The sequence below is a fragment of the Centroberyx affinis genome, unplaced genomic scaffold, assembly GCF_046629955.1.
Source record: "Centroberyx affinis isolate AG114_WGS23_722 - 3 ecotype Tasmania unplaced genomic scaffold, CSIRO-AGI_Caff_v1 ptg000452l_1, whole genome shotgun sequence".
NCBI classification, from domain to species: Eukaryota; Metazoa; Chordata; class Actinopteri; order Beryciformes; family Berycidae; genus Centroberyx; species Centroberyx affinis.
Window position 1 is genome coordinate 199,748 of NW_027279113.1, and position 19,722 is coordinate 219,469.

Here is a 19,722-nt window from a genome sequence, read left to right on the forward strand (position 1 = left end):
TTATTGTGGTCCTGTGTTACAATATTCAAATATTAAACAATTATTACTTTATTACTTTGGGGTGCAGCTACAACCTTGATGCATTTTTGCGTTTGTCTGATGAGTGCCCAGAATCGAATGGCCCCTTGTGGATAAATAAAGTCTATTATATTGAATTGAATACTTTAGAACATGTAATACTTGTTTCTCATCATCTGGCTTAAAACAAAAGTATCTCCAAATGACACACGATGATCCACTTTTAGGAACCAAAACAACATTTGCATGTTAAGACTCAGCATTTTCCACTCTAACATCGAGCTGATTCATTCTTTTCCACTTTGTGCTCGATATGCCATACCAGGACTTTCAAGGGAACAGAAAACCTAAGAAACACTTCAATATTGACGAATTACATGATTATTAATTGTGCAAACAATAAAATCACGATATATGATTATCTACAATTAATTGTGCAGCCCCCCTGCCATAATGCTGTATTCATACCCTATGGGAACTACCATCTGAATGACTTGATGTTCACGTGTCCAAGCTCCCTGTCAAACAACATGATTGCATTTTCTGTAGACTTTGGTGTCTCCTGATATTCTCAGCTTTTTCACACCTTTTCATACTGTTCCAAGACTTTTTAATACTTAATATTAGTCAAAGTCAAGTCAAATTTTATTTGCATAGCACATTTCATACAAAAAGCAACACAATGTGCTTCACAGGGCCAAGAGCAATAGATGTATAATAAAATAAGAACATACACGTCATCATACATAAAAACATTCATACATACACATGCACACATGCAGAGGACAAAGACAATTTAAAGTGTGTATAGATTCAGGTAAAACAGCAGCAGACATTTGCTCTAAAAACAACAAATTAGTGTGTTAAGTTAAAAACAGCAGTAAAAAGAAATGTTTTAAGTCGACTTTTAAAAGAACTATGTGTTGTGGCACCGCTGATGTCACTTGGCGTATTATTATTACTTAATATCATTAGAATATATCCCTACACTTGACAATACGTATACAGTTGTTGGTGATGTCAGAATTTAGGAAGCTGGATAAATTGGGGTCCACTTCTAAACCGCGAGTGAGGTGAACGGCATTTTCTAGTTGGGAGCTCATATCTCTGCTTTTCCCATACGATGTGAATGCAGCATAATCTCTCTTTCTTCCACGCTCCTTCGCCCTCCTCCGCCTCCAGGTGGTGGCCCCGACCATCAGCTCCCCCGTGTGCCAGGAGCAGCTGATCGAAGCGGGCAAACTGGTGGCCAAGTCGGTGGAAGGCTGCGTGGAGGCGTCGCAGGGCGCCACCAGCGACGAGGGCCTCCTGAAGCAGGTGGGCGTGGCCGCCACGGGCGTCACCCAGGCCCTCAACGAGCTGCTCCAGCACATCAAGCAGTACGCGAGCGGGGGCCAGCCCATCGGACGCCACGGGGAAGCCACCGACCGCATCCTGGACGTCACCGAGAACATCTTCAGCTCCATGGGAGACGCTGGTAGGTGGAAGGGAGTCTGTGGTGGGGGGGGGGGGGGGCAGTGTAGTTCTCAACGTGGGGGTCCAGGGACCGCCAGGGGTCCTTGAGGGGGAGTTCCAGGGGGTCCCCGGCAAATTGATGAATTGTTAAACTTCACCATTATTTAATTTCCAAGAGGTTAACGCAATTTGAAGATGTAGAAGAATGACTATTTTGATCATAGTTTCTCTGTTCTCTCTTCCTCTTCTCTAATCTCTCTTCCTACAATACAGATAGTCATGGAATTCTGGACAAAATCATATCTAACAATGAAAATATTCTCAGGTTTGGGTCCGAGAGACAAAATCTCATCAAATGGGGGTCAAATCAAATTCTTCCAGTCAGAGAGAACATTTTTGAAATGCATTCTCCGATTGTTGTTAGTGTTAGTTGGTGTTGGAGCCAAAGAGGTGAAAGGAACACTAACACAGGCCTTTGGTTTACTTTACTATAATTCATGAGCGCATAAATCGGCTATGCCTTTTTATGCTCATGGCAACATGAGATTCCTGTCGTTCTCCAGTCTGGCGTCAGCCCACAGCAGTGTGTTGTTACAGACTGACCAGGGCTCAGTGTCTGTTGTCTTTTTTCTTGATTTAAGTACCTTCAATACTGTTGATCATCACATGCTGCTGCTCTTTCTTTCTATTTCTAAATTTGGCATTCCCCAGGGTTTCAGTTCTATGTCTGCGGGTTTCACTGCACATGCTTCCTCTTAATCTGTAAATATGTAATTTTCTTTCACTCTTAAAGAGTAACTAAAGCCTGACACCTAATGGTGAAAAGTAGGGTACTGAACTAGCCATCTGCTATTGGCTGGTCTTTGGCACCAGGTGATATCATCACCTGTTGTACTCTATAGAAGGTGACACCTGACTCCATCATAGAAGAGGCAGAATACCTTGAGCTCCGTTATCCATATCACTATCGCTCTCTCCACCTACACATATAACTCGCAGCTGAATGCAACAAGCTCACACCCCTTCTCTGGGGGGTTGACAGAAAGGCATTCTGGGAAATGTAGGAAATCACTAACTGAAGTAGAAGTAGACGAGGCAGGTTGAGAGAAAGTGGGCACACCAAAAAACATCACAAATTCATGATAACCGCATAAGAGGATCCACGGGTGGAATTTTCCTTTTAAACAGTTCTTCTTCTCTTCCTTCCTCTCTCCTCTCATCTGCCAGGTGAGATGGTGCGCCAGGCGCGCATCCTGGCCCAGGCCACCTCCGACCTGGTCAACGCCATCAAGATGGACGCCGAGGGCGAGTCAGACCTGGAGAACTCGCGCAAGCTGCTGTCAGCTGCCAAGCTGTTGGCCGACGCCACTGCCAAGATGGTGGAGGCCGCTAAGGTTTGTATTATGTTTCTCTTCTATTGTATGTGTGTTTACAGTATGAACAGGTGTTTGTATGCGTGTGCAGTGCATGAATTTAGTCTTGATTGGTTTAGTGTATGATAATAAGTGTGTGTGTGTGTCACCCTAGGGCGCAGCAGCAAACCCTGACAGCGAGGAGCAGCAGCAGAAGTTGCGGGAGGCCGCCGAGGGTCTCCGCATGGCCACCAACGCCGCCGCACAGAACGCCATCAAGAAGCGGCTGGTCAACAAGCTGGAGGTAAAAGGAAAGGAGGCGGAGGCAAGGAAAGACAGAAAAGGAAAGGAGATGGAGGCGAGAAGCGACAGAAAAGGAAAGGAGATGGAGGGCGAGAAGCGACAGAAAAGGAAAGGAGATAGAGGCGAGAAGAGACAGAAAAGGGAAGGAGATGGAGGGCGAGAAGCGACAGAAAAGGAAAGGAGATGGAGGGCGAGAAGCGACAGAAAAGGAAAGGAGATGTAGGCGAGAAGTGACAGAAAAGGAAAGGAGATGGAGGCGAGAAGTGACAGAAAAGGTAAGGAGATGGAGGGCGAGAAGCGACAGAAAAGGAAAGGAGATGGAGGGCGAGAAGCGACAGAAAAGGAAAGGAGATGGAGGCGAGAAGCGTCAGAAAAGGAAAGGAGATGGAGGCGAGAAGCGACAGAAAAGGAAAGGAGATGGAGGGCGAGAAGCGACAGAAAAGGAAAGGAGATGGAGGGCGAGAAGCGACAGAAAAGGAAAGGAGATGGAGGGCGAGAAGCGACAGAAAAGGAAAGGAGATAGAGGCGAGAAGTGACAGAAAAGGGAAGGAGATGGAGGCGAGAAGCGTCAGAAAAGGAAAGGAGATGGAGGCGAGAAGCGACAGTAAAGGAAAGGAGATGGAGGGCGAGAAGCGACAGAAAAGGAAAGGAGATAGAGGCGAGAAGTGACAGAAAAGGGAAGGAGATGGAGGGCGAGAAGCGACAGAAAAGGAAAGGAGATAGAGGCGAGAAGTGACAGGAAAGCAAAGGAGATGGAGGGGAGAAGTGACAGAAAAGGAAAGGAGATAGAGGCGAGAAGTGACAGAAAAGGGAAGGAGATGGAGGGCGAGAAGCGACAGAAAAGGAAAGGAGATAGAGGCGAGAAGTGACAGGAAAGCAAAGGAGATGGAGGCGAGAAGCGACAGAAAAGGAAAGGAGATGGAGGGCGAGAAGCGACAGAAAAGGAAAGGAGATAGAGGCGAGAAGAGACAGAAAAGGGAAGGAGATGGAGGGCGAGAAGCGACAGAAAAGGAAAGGAGATGGAGGGCGAGAAGCGACAGAAAAGGAAAGGAGATAGAGGCGAGAAGTGACAGAAAAGGAAAGGAGATGTAGGCGAGAAGTGACAGAAAAGGAAAGGAGATGGAGGCGAGAAGTGACAGAAAAGGTAAGGAGATGGAGGGCGAGAAGCGACAGAAAAGGAAAGGAGATGGAGGGCGAGAAGCGACAGAAAAGGAAAGGAGATGGAGGCGAGAAGCGACAGAAAAGGAAAGGAGATGGAGGCGAGAAGCGACAGAAAAGGAAAGGAGATGGAGGGCGAGAAGTGACAGAAAAGGGAAGGAGATGGAGGCGAGAAGCGACAGAAAAGGGAAGGAGATGGAGGCGACAAGTGACAGAAAAGCAAAGGAGATGGAGGCGAGAAGCGACAGAAAAACGGGAAAAACTCCATAAAACAACTTCAGAGCTTGTCATCAGCCCCAACGATCGATGCAACCGTTCTTCAAGTATTATTCCAGTAGTCTTTCAGATTAACGTTGTAGGGAACTGGGAAGCTTTGAATGGCTGGAATCAACCTCTCATCCGCTTGCCAGGGGGAACTATTGTTCATAAAAGGAATCGCATTGGTAGGGAAACAAGGAAGGGGGGAAATCTGATTGGCTGTTGAAGACAGATTACCAGTAAACGTTCAGCCGTGGCCAACTTTTCTCAACCGACCACCCACAGCCGACTTCCCCAGGTAGCTCACCTCTGTAGTAGATAAATATACTTTGGCTGCTTCGGTTTACCACAGAACAGCGTGAGAAACAAGCACAAGCTGACAAACAGGTCTGGTAATAGCTTTGCAGCTGGGAAACATGTTAACACTTTACAATAAGGGTACATTAACTAAGGGTTAGTTAATGCTTAATAACTAACCCTTAATTAACAGTTAACTAATGTGTCTGGTAATAATTTACTAATGTGTTCATGTTAACTATGGTATTAATTTATACATTATTTAATAGTTTATAAAGATGACTATTAAATTATGTATAAATTAATACCTTAGTTAACATGAACACCATTAGTAAATGATTACCAGACACATAAGTTAACTGTTAATTAAGGGTTAGTTAATGCTTATTGAGCATTAACTTACCCTTAATTAATGTACCCTTATTGTAAAGTGTTACCAGAAACATGAATCTGACGGGTCAGGGCTTGTCTTGACATGTACACTGCTCCATGCTTTAATATCAAGTTAGGTTTCAAATCCTTATGGAATGTAAGAAGGGGGGCGGAGTGTCAGAGTTTAAACTGTCCGTCAAAGATCCCCGCTCGCCAGTTCAGAAGCTGAAAATCATAAATGCTTTGTTGAGTTTTTCTTTATTCGCAAAAAAAAACTGAAAAACTTCAAAGATTGCAAAGACTCTCAGCTGTCTCAAACATCTCTATTCGCCCCTTCTTGTTTCCTGGCAGAATGCGGCGAAACAGGCCGCAGCAGCCGCCACTCAGACCATCGCCGCCGCCCAGCACGCCGCCTCGTCCAATAAGAACTTGGCGGCCCAGCAGCAGCTCGTCCAGAGCTGCAAGGTAAAACACACCTCTCGCATGCTTTTTTTTTTTGTTTCTTCGCCTCACTGGACAGTTCAGATGGTTGGGTTGCTTTTTCAACCATATGTCATTCCTCCCTTTGACTGTCTCTCTTTTTCCTGTGTTTTACAGTCTCACATGTGCTATAAGCACCCTGTTACATTGCATTCTATCTGCAATCACTGGCTTTAAGATAAGATGAGATTAGATGAAACTTTGGTACGACTTTAGCATACGATGCTGAAAGAACAGGGTAGCTGCCAGATATTGCAAGAACTAGAAGAAATAGAACTTGCAGAAGTTACCTGGTGGTTAGTGCGCATTAGTCAGAGTTAGACAGTAGTTACAGTTACATCTCCCAGGAGGTATAATTCAGTTTATTTTATCATTATCAGTACTGACCCTATAATTATCAGTTGCTTCTCGGTCCTTACAGGACATTTGGATAATTTCGCAGTGAAGAACCTCAGAGGAATTCAGAGTTATCGCTATGCCTAACAGAAGTTATCATGTAGTTATCAGTACCTACCCAGTCCTTACAGGAGATGAATGAGTTTTACGAGAAGAAGCCGTGTGGCTCTTTGTCAAACGTCAAATCATTTTCAGTTATTTCACTGCAGCTACCATGTAACTTCCCCAGGTGAGCACCGTATTCTAAAGCAAACCAGTCCCAGTAGTTTCACAGTAACTACTCAGTCCTTACAGTACCTACCCAGTCCTTGCAGGAGATGAATGAGTTTTACGAGAAGAATCCATGTGTGACCAATCCCAGTAGTTTCACAGTATCTATCCAGTCCTTACAGTAGCCTACCTAACCAGTCCTTACACGACATTAATGAGCTTTATGAGAAGAATCCATGTGTCTCCTTTTCAAAACGTCAAATCATTTTCAGTTATTTCACTGCAGCTACCATGTAAGTTCACCAGGCGAGCACCGTATACTAAAGCAAACCTTCCCCAGTGGTTTCACAGTAACGTCATGCCTATAACCGATATCTTACCATCTCCTGTGGGAAATATTTCCAAGTTAAAACAACCATAACCAAACCTGTTAAAACAAAAAAAATGTGTGCCATTCTAGATAGGTATTTAAGCTCTGTTGTTCTTGTTTCATGTAACCCTGATGAAGGCATGTTGCTGAAATGCGTTGGTTTTTATTGGGGTTTTTTATTGGTTTTTCTTGAAGAGCATCCATCAGCCTCCAAGAGCAGCTGAACTTATTCTTTTTCTAGTTATTTCCAGTTCATGCATCTTGGTTCTTGTACATTAAAAGCAAATAAAATGCTTCAATGCAAACAATAAATCAATCGTTGGTGTAGGGTCCGATGGCAGTCATTAAGGTATTAAAGGTAAGATAAAGGTAAAGGTCATGTAAAGGTCTATGACAGTGTAAACTCGCAAAGATGTCAAACACAAAATAACCAGTACAATACAGTTAAGTTATTAAAGTAAATGTATGATATCAAGTTTATAAAAATGTTATGTAATGTCCTCTGTGTGTGTGTGTGTTTGTCAGGTGGTGGCTGAGCAGATCCCCCAGCTGGTCCAGGGTGTCAGAGGCAGCCAGTCCCAGCCCGACAGCCCCAGCGCCCAGCTCGCCCTCATCGGTGCCAGCCAGAACTTCCTCCAGGTCAGACATCCAAATCCACCACACCACAGTCACTTCATCCACTAAATACATACACTTAAATTTTATTTTTATTTTAGCCTTTAGTTATCCAGGGAATATCAACTGAGATCTGTGTGTTTTTTTCCCAGTCCCACCCTGCTTAGCGCTCACAGAGTTCCACACATTCACACTGGGAACTGTCCAGTACAAGATTAAATAATTTAATAATAATAATAATTTCAAAGTTGATAGGAACTCAATGCAACTCTTAGGACGATAGACCATACACAAAATCATAAAATACATATACATGAACACATGCAATACATGTAATGGAAATTAGGATAAGAGTGTTTCCAAAGACATGCTCATAGGCATGAGTGTGTTTGTGTGTAGTATGGTATATGATGTATGTATATGACATAGTATATGATGTACAGTATGTATATGATGTAGTAAATGATGTATATGAAATAGGTATGTGATGTAGTATAAGATATACAGTATGTGATGTGTGTATATAAATATATGTAGTGTGTACATGTATGATGTATTATGGTATATCACATGTATATGATGCTATGTAAATCCCTTTGAGATAAAGGGCTATAGAATTTCCCACCATCTCTTTCCTTAAAATGCACTCATGTGATTGTGTGTGTTCCTGCCCTATCTTTGAAATGAAAGCTAAGCTATTTTTGATGCTAGCTTCTATCTCCTTCTCCTTTGCCAGCCCGGTGCCAAGATGGTGACCGCTGCCAAGGCCACGGTGCCCACCATCGGCGACCAGGCCTCGGCCATGCAGCTCAGCCAGTGTGCCAAGAACCTGGCCAGCGCCCTGGCTGAGCTGCGCACCGCCTCACAGAAGGTACTGACCATTTACGTGATACACTGTATTATAAAATTGACTGATGTTTTTGGTAATTCCACAGCTCCAGAACAGGTCTAACTTCGCTTGAAAACTACTGCTGAAAGTTTTTACTAGTACTTTACTACTTTCTTTCTAATTCCTGAAATCTACTAGGTGCTGAACTCATATTTGTGCTGTGACAATGACTGATCAGCCACAAGTAATCTGAAGATCTGAAGTCATAACTATTGTACTGACATTGTATTGAGTGTGCACCAGTAGGTGGTCTATACCAGTGATTCTCAACCTCTCATATCAAGGACCCCTAATTTAGTACACTCTCTCTGACCCAAATCTGAGAATATTTTTATTGTCAGATATGATTTTGTCCAGAATTCCATGACTATCTGTATTGTAGGTAGAGAGATAACAGAGAAACTCTGATCAAAACAGTCATTCTTCTACATTCTCTAATTGTGTTAACCCCTTGTAAATGAAATAATGGTGAAGTTTAACAAATCATCAATTTGGTGGGGACCCCGTGGAACCTCCTCAAGGACCCCTGGTGGTCCCCAGACCCCACGTTGAGAACCACTGCTCTATACTAAGGCATCTCTGTCCTGCTGGGTTCAGTCTATGTGATTCATATAGACTGAGGGAGGAGTTTGAGTTGGGAAGTAATACATAATATACATAATATGGATATGGAAATTTGTTACATACATATCCATCATTCACACATCCATATTTTTCAAGCCTACTGCAAACACAGCCGGCGCTCCAGTGTGGCATTCGCAATATTGACATAACGCTCACTATGTTTGTGTCTCTGTGTCTGACTGTCTGTGTGTGTTTCTCTGTGTGTGTGTGTGTGTGTGTAGGCTCAGGAAGCATGTGGTCCACTGGAGATAGATAATGCTCTCTCGATGGTGAGGGGTCTGGAGAAGGACATGCAGGAGGCGAAGGCCTCCGCCGAGGCAGGGAAACTCAAACCCCTGCCGGGAGAGACGGTGAGCAGCTGTACACACACACACACACACTTTCTTCCCCACATTTTTTTCACCAGCTGTGCCAATGACTTCCGCTGAGGACAGTAAGCTTCAAATCGTAGATCACCAACATTACTAGTAACCAAAATGATGAGTGCTGAGTCAGGGCTTTAGTGCCCATAGAACCATCATGTAACAGAAGTGCTAAGAAAAGAAAGAAAACAATAGAACAAGAGCTACAAGGGATGCTATGTTTTCTTAGCAGTTTAGTCTCACTATTTTGTGTTGTTCAGTTGGAGAAGTGCTCCCAGGATCTGGGGACCAGCACCAAGGCTGTGAGCTCGGCCATCGCCCAGCTTCTGAGCGAGGCCACCCAGGGCAACGAAAACTACACAGGTACCTTTCACATAAACGCACTTGGAACAAAAGCAGTAGAAAACATCTCTGGAAAGCATATCCAAAATGTTTACTCATTCATTCGTTCTCTTTTAAAATGACTGACTCTTTGCATCTGGCATTAACCTGCATCCTGGGTGATCAGATTGTAATAACAAAAACGCATCAAATCCAGGTGTAAATGCACTATAGACGCATTAAGATTAAGATCCGATCACCCAAACCACTTCCAGAGAGTCAAATTTGGCCACAACAAAGTGGAAATGCATTGTGTTTCCAGTCAACCAATAGCAACCACATAGATGAAAATAAACTTTCACATGGAGATCTAACCAGAAAGATAATGCAAACCAAAGAGGTGGCAGGCAACTCGGATAGTAACATACTTGTCAAAAATACATTCTCAGGTCGCCGATGGATGGGGAACAAGAGAGATGAGGGATTTACTGTCAATTTTAAAGGAGGCAACTATTAGGAGTGGACGTTACAATCTGCATCTGAATATGTTGCTTGTCGTTTATAGGAATACACCAACTTTTTGGCAAATAAATGTTTTGATTGACCATTTCACCTCTCGGTGTTATCAAAGTTTTGCAGTAGCCAGCTAAAAAAGGTATGAGGACTGATTTTCTTAGTCAGCGATGGGTAAGTTTACGGATGTATTCCAAAGACTCTGAATGGAACATAAATGCGCGTAAGGGCTTGCCGGAAAGCCACAGAGATTTACGACGGGACAAATTTTAAAGTAAGTCTCTTCACCAAAGTATGGTGGAATTATTGAAAAGAATGTAGATGTAAGTTAATCAAGGGTCTTAAAGGCCAAGTCCTCATCATTGGTCTTTGGTTTCTTGGGTGCCTTCATTGTCTTTTTTCTTGCCTTCTCCCTTGCCAGACATTTTAGAATTCCATTTGGAGTGCATAAGGATTTCAAACCAACTTCACAGGCGCTCATGGGTTGGAACGAAGTAAATAGAAAACGTAACAATGGAAAAATACTTGTAACATCAAGAAAGTATATAAATCCAGGTTTCAACTACCTTTTATATGAAATAAAGGTATCAAATACCTTTATTTGGAGGGTAAATATATTTTACAAACACCACCTACTGTACGTGTTTCAGCTTAGGACCTTGGACCTAGGACTTAGGACTTTTCAGCTTGTTTGGACCTTGTTTGGACCTGCTCTCTCCGACACCCGGTCTCTCCTGTTGTGTCCCAGGCATGGCAGCCAGAGATGTTGCCCAGGCCCTGCGCTCCCTGGCCTCATCCGCTCGAGGAGTCGCCGCCACCACGGCCGACCCGCTTGCCCGCAACGCCATGCTGGACTGTGCCGCGGACGTCATGGACAAGTCGGCCAACCTGATCGAAGAGACCAAGAGGGCCATCTCCAAGCCGGGAGACCCGGAGAGTCAGCAGAGGCTGGCCCAGGTCAGAGAGACAGAGGACAGAGGACAGACTAATTAAGACAAAGCAGATTCAATAATAGCAGTAATAACGCAAGCATCTCAGTGACCAGTAATCGTTGAAGAGAATGTAATGCGCATGAATATGAGAGTAGAAAGTACGAAATGTATGATGCTGAAGGGTACGAAACTTTGTGTGTACTCATAGTAATAATTCTGTGTGTGTGTGTAGGTGGCTAAGGCAGTGTCTCAGGCCCTGAACCGGTCTGTGAACTGCCTTCCAGGCCAGAGGGATGTGGACAACGCCATTCGCACCGTGGGCGAAGCCAGCAAGACGCTACTGGCTGATTCTGTTAGTATACAATCCCTCTTTATATCAAATGTGCAGTTTAAGGCAGAACGCCTCACTCTTACAAAGCGAATGCCGGCATTATCCAAAGACACAGAACTGGACTTGAAAATGGTTTTCGTAACCCCTCTCATTTCTCTGCCCCTGTCCTCCTCAGTTCCCGTCCAGTGGAATGAGTTTCCAGGAGGTTCAGGCCCAGCTGAACGAGGCAGCGGCCGGTCTGAACCAGTCGGCCAACGAGCTGGTCCAGTCGTCCAGGGGGACCACCCAGGACCTGGCCAGGGCCACCAGCAAGTTTGGGCAGGATTTCAGCAGCTTCCTCGAGGCCGGCGTTGACATGGCCGGCACATCCCAGGTGAGCATTCTCATTTCATTTCATTGTCAAATTATATATATATATATTTATTTCAACTACATACAGTATGTAGTTATTGCAATACATACTCATGAAGTGAACTTAATTAACCTTCTTCCTTCTCGCCTTCAGACTAAAGAGGACCAGACCCAGGTTGTGTCCAACCTGAAGACCATCTCCATGTCTTCTAGCAAGCTGCTGCTGGCCGCCAAAGCCCTCTCCACCGACCCCAACTCTCCCAACCTGAAGAACCAGCTGGCAGCTGCCGCTCGGTAAGAGACACATCCAGCCTTCATTGAAAATATGGAAGTCCTGGCAGCTATTTGCAGCATTTCATCCCAAGCATTTTACAGTATTGTGAGTGTTTGTGTACAAATAGTTTTATCCCAAGCACCCTACAGTGTCTTGAGTGTTTACATATCAAACTAGAAGGGCACTCGGAGAGCGCAGACCTCAGCCAAGGTTTGTGCTATTATTGCTTGTTTGTGAGTCGGATCCGGATCCGCTCCAAAATTTAATGAGTTCTTCCTTGGCCCATGCTACACCCTTCCACAAAGTTTCATGAAAATCAGGCCAGTAGTTTTTCCGTAATCCTGCTAACAGACAAACAAACAGACAAACAAACAAACAAACGGCACTGAAAACATTACCTCCTTGGCGGAGGTAATTATTATTATTACTATAGCCTAGAAATTTGATGTGGAAGAAATAAAATAAAACACCCCCCCAAAATAAGCCCTGTTTTTTTTATTTTTTTTTTATTTTGCTTTTACTGTATATTTTGTTTGTCTTCCCAATTATTCTAGTATACTATTTGATTTATTAAAATTACTGCAGGGTACTTACAAACGCACATGCGTACGGCAGTAAAATCGACTGCAGTTGCGAATTCTGAACAGAGGTAGCCGCTGAGGTGCCAAGTTATCACATAGAGCTTTAATTGTTTTATAAATAGTTTTATTAAATGGCCCATTTAAAAGCATTTTAATGAATCGGTTTGCAAATAGTTTTGTTAAATTGCCCATTTAAAAGCATTTTAATGAATCAGTTTGTAAATAGTTTTATTAAATGGACCATTTAAAAGCATTTTAATTAATCGGTTTGCAAATAGTTTTATTAAATGGACCGTTTAAAAGCATTTTAATTAATCTGTTTGTGAATAGTTTTACTAAATGGACCATTGAAAAGAATTTTAATTAATCAGTTTATAAATTGTTTTACTTGCTCCTCTTTTAATTAATCAACACGTGTATGTAAGGTTCAATCTAACGTGCCACTGGAACTGGAATTAGCTTTATTTAAAGAGCATAGCCAATTACAAATGGATCTGGTGTTATTTTCTTTAGGAATGTGTTATGTAAACCTTGAGGAATTAAAATTTATCAAATTTTAAAATTGATAAAATAACATAACTTAAGGTCAATTATTTTTGCCAAACTCTAACGGGTAGATCAAATTGAAATTGTCTCTCTCTCCCTCTCTCTCTCTCTCTCTCTCTCTCTCTGTCTCTCTCTCTCTCTCTCTCTCTCCCCCCCCCCCCCCCCCCACAGGGCAGTTACAGACAGTATCAACCAGCTCATCACCATGTGCACTCAGCAGGCTCCTGGCCAGAAGGAGTGCGACAACGCTCTCAGAGAGCTGGAGGTAGCTACCACCATCCGTCCATCCATCCGTCCATCAATCCTCTCCTCTACTTCTTTTGTTCCTCTTCTCCTTGCCCTTGTAGTCTGTGCTCCTGTTTTTTTGTATTGGGCAACTCTCTTGACCAGGGGGTTGTTCCACAAAGTGAGATTATACAGGTTTTATCCAAACATAGTAATTACATGTTAGTGTGTGCTTGATGACTAGCAGTAGCCATAGGCCCTGCCTTCTGTCCAGTTGATTAAACTGGTTCTCCTAATCTTTGATCATAGGTTGTGAAATTCAAAACACAACATCAGAAGTGAACTGTCAATGCGAGATGGGTGACATGCCTACTAGGGGTGGGAGGATTGATGAGGCAAAACAAATATCCGGTAGAAACAAATGTGTAGATATTTATGTTAAAGTATAAAATAAAAATAACAGAGAAATCTATCCACCCCCTTTGCTTCATTTGGGATTTGCTCAACATTTCTTATCATCTGTTACTCAGATGTCATATTAAGATTGAATTTAGTGGTTCTGAACAATATTTTCCTGTTAAACTTTTTGCCAGACTATCAAGCGGGGCCGGCCAATAATAATATTTGTCTTGGACGGCATGGTGGCTCAGTGGTTAGCACTGTTGCCTCACAGCAAGAAGGTCCTGGGTTCGAACCCCGGTTGCTGTGTGGAGTTTACATGTTCTCCCCGTGTTTGTGTGGGTTTCTGCCAGGTGCTCCGGTTTCCTCCCACCATCAAAGACATGTATGTTAGGGTTAATACTCCTGTCAGTTTCCCCTGACCAAGGCACTGGCAAAAGAACTGGAGTTGGTCCCCGGGTGCTGTACTGCGGCTGCCCACTGCTCCTAGTGTGTGGGTCAAATGCAGAGGACAAATTTCCCCACGGGGATAATAAAGTATATGAATACAAATATGTAAAATTCCACAATTCTCTCCAAACTTGCATTTGTTAGTATTTGCAGGTAGTCTAATATCTTTCATTCATTATCTCTCATTTGTAGTGTCCTTTTTGCTTGTCAAATTTAACAATTACCATTATATTAACAAGTTACCCTTTTTCTTACTCCTGTCAGCTGGGAGAATAATAGTTCTTAGACCGAGAAAATGTATTTCTTTATGGAGAAAGGTATTCTTAATTTAAGAAATTGAATTATTATATGGAGAAGATGAATTCTCTCATCGGAAACTGAGTTCTCATATGGAGAAAATGAACGATCACACTGAAAAACAGTATTCTTAAGCAGAGAATATGAATTCTTGCGTTGAGAAACTCGATTCCTATATGGAGAAAATGAAGTCTGAACTTGAAAAATGAATTCTTACATGGAAAAGTAAAATTCTCACATTGAAAAAATGCCATTCTTATGCGGTGAAAATTCATTCTCTCATTAAAAAAATTTAATTCTGAAAAAATGTGTCCCATCTCTGTGCAGTCGGTGAGGGGGATGCTGGAGAACCCGACTGAAGCCGTCAACGACCTGTCTTACTTCGACTGCATCGACAGCGTCATGGAGAACTCCAAGGTGGGGAAAAAACATCTTTCTGTCCTTCATTTCTCTGTCCCTCCTCTCATTTCTTTACTGGGTCTATATTTGAATCATTCCATTCACTTTCTCTCTGTGGATTGGATGCTACTTAAGCTTCATTTTTAATCCTTAGTGTAGTGGAAACCTTATAAGACCATCAACACCACAAAAATTTGAAAATGTACATTATATATGTTATTACATACGGACACATGACACGGCTACCTCAGTCGTTCTATTTATTCATTTTTTGTTGTTTTGTCTTTTATGGTCATGCTTTGTACTCATTCCTGTGTTGCGTCATTGTCTTTGCAAATGCAATGAAGATATTTTTGTACACTGCAAAAACTGACAAACTTGTTCAGTTATTTATCTTGTATCCAGACTTATCAAGCTTATTTTAGTTTTTTTTTTTTTGTTTGTGAAATCATTGGCACATCATTTTACCGGTTTCAACAAATGCAACTTTTTTCAGGAGAATGCAACTTGTTTCAGGACATTTACTTGGTGGAAATTAAATTGTCTTGGAGAAAGTTCCTCGTTTCAATATTTTCTTCATTGGTTTAAGACGATTTCTTGAAAGAAGCCATTTTGGCATGTATCAAGTGAAGTGTATTGAAACCAGCACGATTCTCAGCCAGTGCAGTGAGATAATTTGACTAAAAACATCATAAAATAAGCTTAAAATCACTGGTTCTTTTTTTTTTACAGTGCAACTAAATCACGTCTTCTCCCCAAATCTTCCATGTTCCTGTTGACAGGTCCTTGGTGAGTCCATGGCCGGCATTTCCCACAATGCCAAGAACTCCAACCTGCCTGAGTTTGGGGATTCGGTCAGCGGTGGCTCCAAAGCCTTGTGCGGCCTCACTGAAGCAGCTGCACAGGTAAAATAACATTATTGTACTATCATTATTATAATATCAGTCTCTCTAGTCTGAAAGAGAAACCAAAGCATAGACACACATAGCATGCTAGCAAGATTCACGCTTGAACATGCTGGTGTAATCCAGTCAATGCCAGGCTTCAGACACTGGTGATTAATATCTTGAGCTACCAATGTGAATCACATATGCAGAGGGAGGAATTTGAGTTGAGAAGCAGCACACTGGATATCATATGGATATGGAAATGCTTTACATGCATATCCGTAGTTCACACATCCACATTTTTTAAGGCCACTGCAGAAACCTGAGAGCAACACAAGCTAACCTCATGCTCTGCGATTATTTTACGTAACATCTTCAGAGACTCACTGAGTCATGCTTCGCAGAGCAGTTCAGTTCCGTTCAGTATTTCGCTGAACACGCAACTCTCTACAAACCAGTAATCCCTTAGAATAACCTTACACTTTCATTAATGCGCCCCTTAATTCATGCAAAATCCCCTTAAAATGAATTAAGGGAGTAATTAATGGAGGAGACCCCATCGAAACCTCCTTAAACACCCCCTTAATCTTGACTCCTTACTTTCTAATTTAATGAAAGATTCAGGGAGACAGGTACTATTCCATTAATTTCCACTTAATAACCCTGTAAACCATGCACAAAACGTATGAAAAATCCTTTAATTTCTAGTGTCTCTGTGAACCAACCCATGAATAGATCCCTTATATAAAGCTGTGTTATTTTTAATGGATAATTAATGTTTATGTAATGGAGAAATTAAGGACATTTCAGGGATAAAATGAAGGGGTTTGGTGTGGTAATGTATGTGTCTTGTTCCACCACATAACACTAAAAAGTTCTGCACCACATTCATTCTCATTCTCATGTTATTAATTTTTTTTAATATGGTCATTCATTTATTATCATCACTTTTGTACCATTTGCATATATTTTATTCTCTTTATCCCTTCGCTGTAAAGTGTCTTTTAGTACCATTTAAAGCACTCTAGAAATTAAATGTATTATTATTCTCTAATACTTTATTTGGCCCATCGTAACACAATCTATTGCTGTGCCCACTAGCCGCTAATGCATAACTTTCTCTGTTACTATTTTCTTATACCCAGTTGACAGTAAAAGTCAAACTTTTGCTTAGTCTACCCAACAGCTTGCAATGGGCCTGTATAACTGCCAAGTAACTGCACTCTTAGCAAGTGAGGGTACCGAAGAGGCTTTAATAAGAACAATAATGTAATAATGCAGATAATAATGCAGAAAAACTATGCAGAGTGTAGTTATTTGTTTTAAACTAGCTCAATTTCATTCAAAGTAATGAGACCAAATTGTCTGGGGAAAAAAAACTGTTAGTAGTCTCTTAATAAAAAGACTGTAATAGGCTTATTGTACTTGAAGTCAGTTTTATTTTCACTTTGTGCATCTTGATTTTATTGTATTTTTTTGAGAAAGTATGAGAGTTGCATTTTTCAGAGATGGTTAGAAAAAAAAAAGTTGAATTTATATGTATTATTATTATTTTTTCTAATACCTCAGTACTATGAGAAATATGCTCTGGTAGTACAGTTAGAATACAGTACACCTAATGACTGCTCCACAGTTGCCACACCAGTCTTTTATCCCCTCAGAAGCATTTTTATTGAAATTTTAAGAAAATGTGAATATACTGTGATACATACCGTTACCGTCTATGCCTCAAATTATACCATAATATACATTTATACATTTTTGTGCTCTAGTTTCTCTAGTAGCTCTAGTTTCATCCTGGAAATGACTCTCTAACATGTCTGTGGTAGGCTTGTGCGATATCCCAAATTTTATATTGCACTACTGTTCCGCCATTCATTATTGTTCACGAAATATCCTGTGGTGATTGTTGTTGTAAACTGATCAGTGATCTGTCCATGTTGGCAGGCTGCCTACTTGGTGGGAGTATCAGACCCCAACAGCTCAGCGGGTCAGAACGGCCTAGTGGACCCCGCCCAGTTTGCCAGGGCCAACCAGTCCATTCAGATGGCCTGCCAGAACCTGGTGGACCCAGCCTGCACGCAGTCCCAGGTAGCTATCAGCTTCACACCACCGTCAGTATCATCTTTTAAGTCTCTCCTTAAAGGATAAGGCTGGTGGGTTTTTTTTATAGGATTTGTTGACGGTAAGCAATGCATTAAAAAACATCAGCCTTATCCTTTAAAACATACTCTTGTTTTTATTATTTTATTTTATCTTTAATCCTTGTCTTATTCTTCTACTTTAATACCTTTTACTCCGTTTTGCTTTTATTCTTATGTTTTCTGACAATTTTTGAACTCTGTTGGTGTTTTTATCTTGTTTTGTTAAGCACTTTGTAACCTTGTTTTGAAAAGTGCTATATAAATAAAATTATGATTATTATTATGATTATTATTATTATTATTGTCACACCAATATGTACAATCAGACTGATTATTGCCATAATCAATCTAGTCCATCATGGTTAATGAGTGCCAATGCTTTTGAATCCTTCAACCTTTAATAATAATAACAAATATATATTAAGAATAATAATGATAATAATAATAATAATAATAATAATAATAATAACCTTTATATTGCACTTTTCTAAACAAGCAATTTATAAATAATATTTATAAATCTAATAAAAGAGTACTTAAATCAGGACAGGAAGCAAGAGTAGATAAAAAGACAAAGAGAGTAAAGAAAAAATAAAATAGGAGACTGGATTTCAAACAGGGATAAAATGGGACATAAAAGTACATTATAAACGTGCTTCCCTGTACAAATGTGCTTTGAGCAGTGATTTTAAAGTTGGAGCACTCAGCCTGTGCTCCAACTAATAAGGGGTTAAAAAGTCTGATATATAACTGTGTGCCAGACCCTGATATACCTTAAAATTCACCAGTAAAATCTTCAAATCTATTAACTAACAGGTAACCGGTGAAGAACTGCTATAATAGGAGTTATATGATCCCGTCTTCTTGATCTGGTTAAGGGCCTTGTCGCTGCATTTTGCACTAGTTGTGGCTGGGAGAGAGATTTCAAGTAGAGCTGCAACAATTAATTGATTAATCGATTAGTTGTCAACTATTAATCGCCAACTATTTTGATAATCGATTAATCAGTTTAATCAGATCAGATCAGAGTAATTTTTTAAGAAAAATAAGTCAAAATTCTCTGATTCCAGCTTCTTAAATGTGAATATTTTCTGGGTTCTTTACCAGAACATTTTTTTTATGACAGTAAACTGAATATCTTTGGGTTGTGGACAAAACAAGACATTTGAGGATGTCATCTTGGGCTTTGGGAAACACTGATCGACATTTTTCACCATTTTCTGACATTTTATAGACCAAACAACTAATCGATTAATCGAGAAAATAATCAACAGATTAATCGACAATGAAAATAATCGTTAGTTGCAACCCTAGAGTCAAGGATAACTTTCTCAAGGTCAGCAGAGGATAAAAAGCAAGACTTGATCTCGGAAATATTTTTTAAACAACAAGCAAATGGGATTTGCTAGGAAACGGGGCAGTGCATATGTCCATGGGATGGTAAGGAAAAGCAATTTCCTACCATTTCCTTTATCCACTTCCCTCACTTCACTCCACTCATTTCTTCCCCCAGGTGCTCTCCGCAGCTACCATTGTTGCCAAACACACCTCTGCGCTGTGTAACGCCTGTCGCTTGGCCTCCTCCAAAACACCCAACCCCGTTGCCAAAAGGCAGTTCGTCCAGTCGGCCAAAGAGGTGGCCAACAGCACGGCGAACCTGGTCAAATCCATAAAGGTGGGTGGCTGGAGTCCGCCTCAAATACCCACTGCACAGCGGGAAGCCCTCAGACAGGGTTTTTATTTGACTTGACTTGGGTTCTGGTGACTTGGGATTTAACTTTGACTTGTACTCTGATGACTTGAAAAGGTTTCTAAAGTCTTGACTTGAGATCTTGTGTTTGTGTAAATGACTTAGATTGAAAGTGATGAGATTTGTTCCAGCAGACGACTGAGTTTAAATTCTGTTTTTTGAA

At 41.4% G+C, this 19,722-nt stretch overlaps 1 protein-coding gene across 1 annotated transcript in view; it reads left to right on the forward strand.

The window, feature by feature from the left end:
* The window catches only part of tln1 (talin 1), a 111,398-nt gene that overhangs the window by 62,870 nt on the left and 28,806 nt on the right, over positions 1–19,722 (forward strand). The window contains exons 20-36 of the mRNA XM_071517048.1: positions 1,201–1,495; positions 2,701–2,867; positions 3,001–3,129; positions 5,565–5,678; positions 7,195–7,308; positions 8,021–8,155; positions 9,019–9,147; positions 9,420–9,522; positions 10,742–10,950; positions 11,158–11,277; positions 11,432–11,629; positions 11,762–11,901; positions 13,180–13,273; positions 14,707–14,796; positions 15,561–15,683; positions 17,613–17,756; positions 19,323–19,484. Coding sequence (XP_071373149.1) covers positions 1,201–1,495; positions 2,701–2,867; positions 3,001–3,129; positions 5,565–5,678; positions 7,195–7,308; positions 8,021–8,155; positions 9,019–9,147; positions 9,420–9,522; positions 10,742–10,950; positions 11,158–11,277; positions 11,432–11,629; positions 11,762–11,901; positions 13,180–13,273; positions 14,707–14,796; positions 15,561–15,683; positions 17,613–17,756; positions 19,323–19,484 — 2,466 coding nt within the window. The remainder of the gene's footprint in view (positions 1–1,200; positions 1,496–2,700; positions 2,868–3,000; positions 3,130–5,564; positions 5,679–7,194; positions 7,309–8,020; positions 8,156–9,018; positions 9,148–9,419; positions 9,523–10,741; positions 10,951–11,157; positions 11,278–11,431; positions 11,630–11,761; positions 11,902–13,179; positions 13,274–14,706; positions 14,797–15,560; positions 15,684–17,612; positions 17,757–19,322; positions 19,485–19,722) is intronic.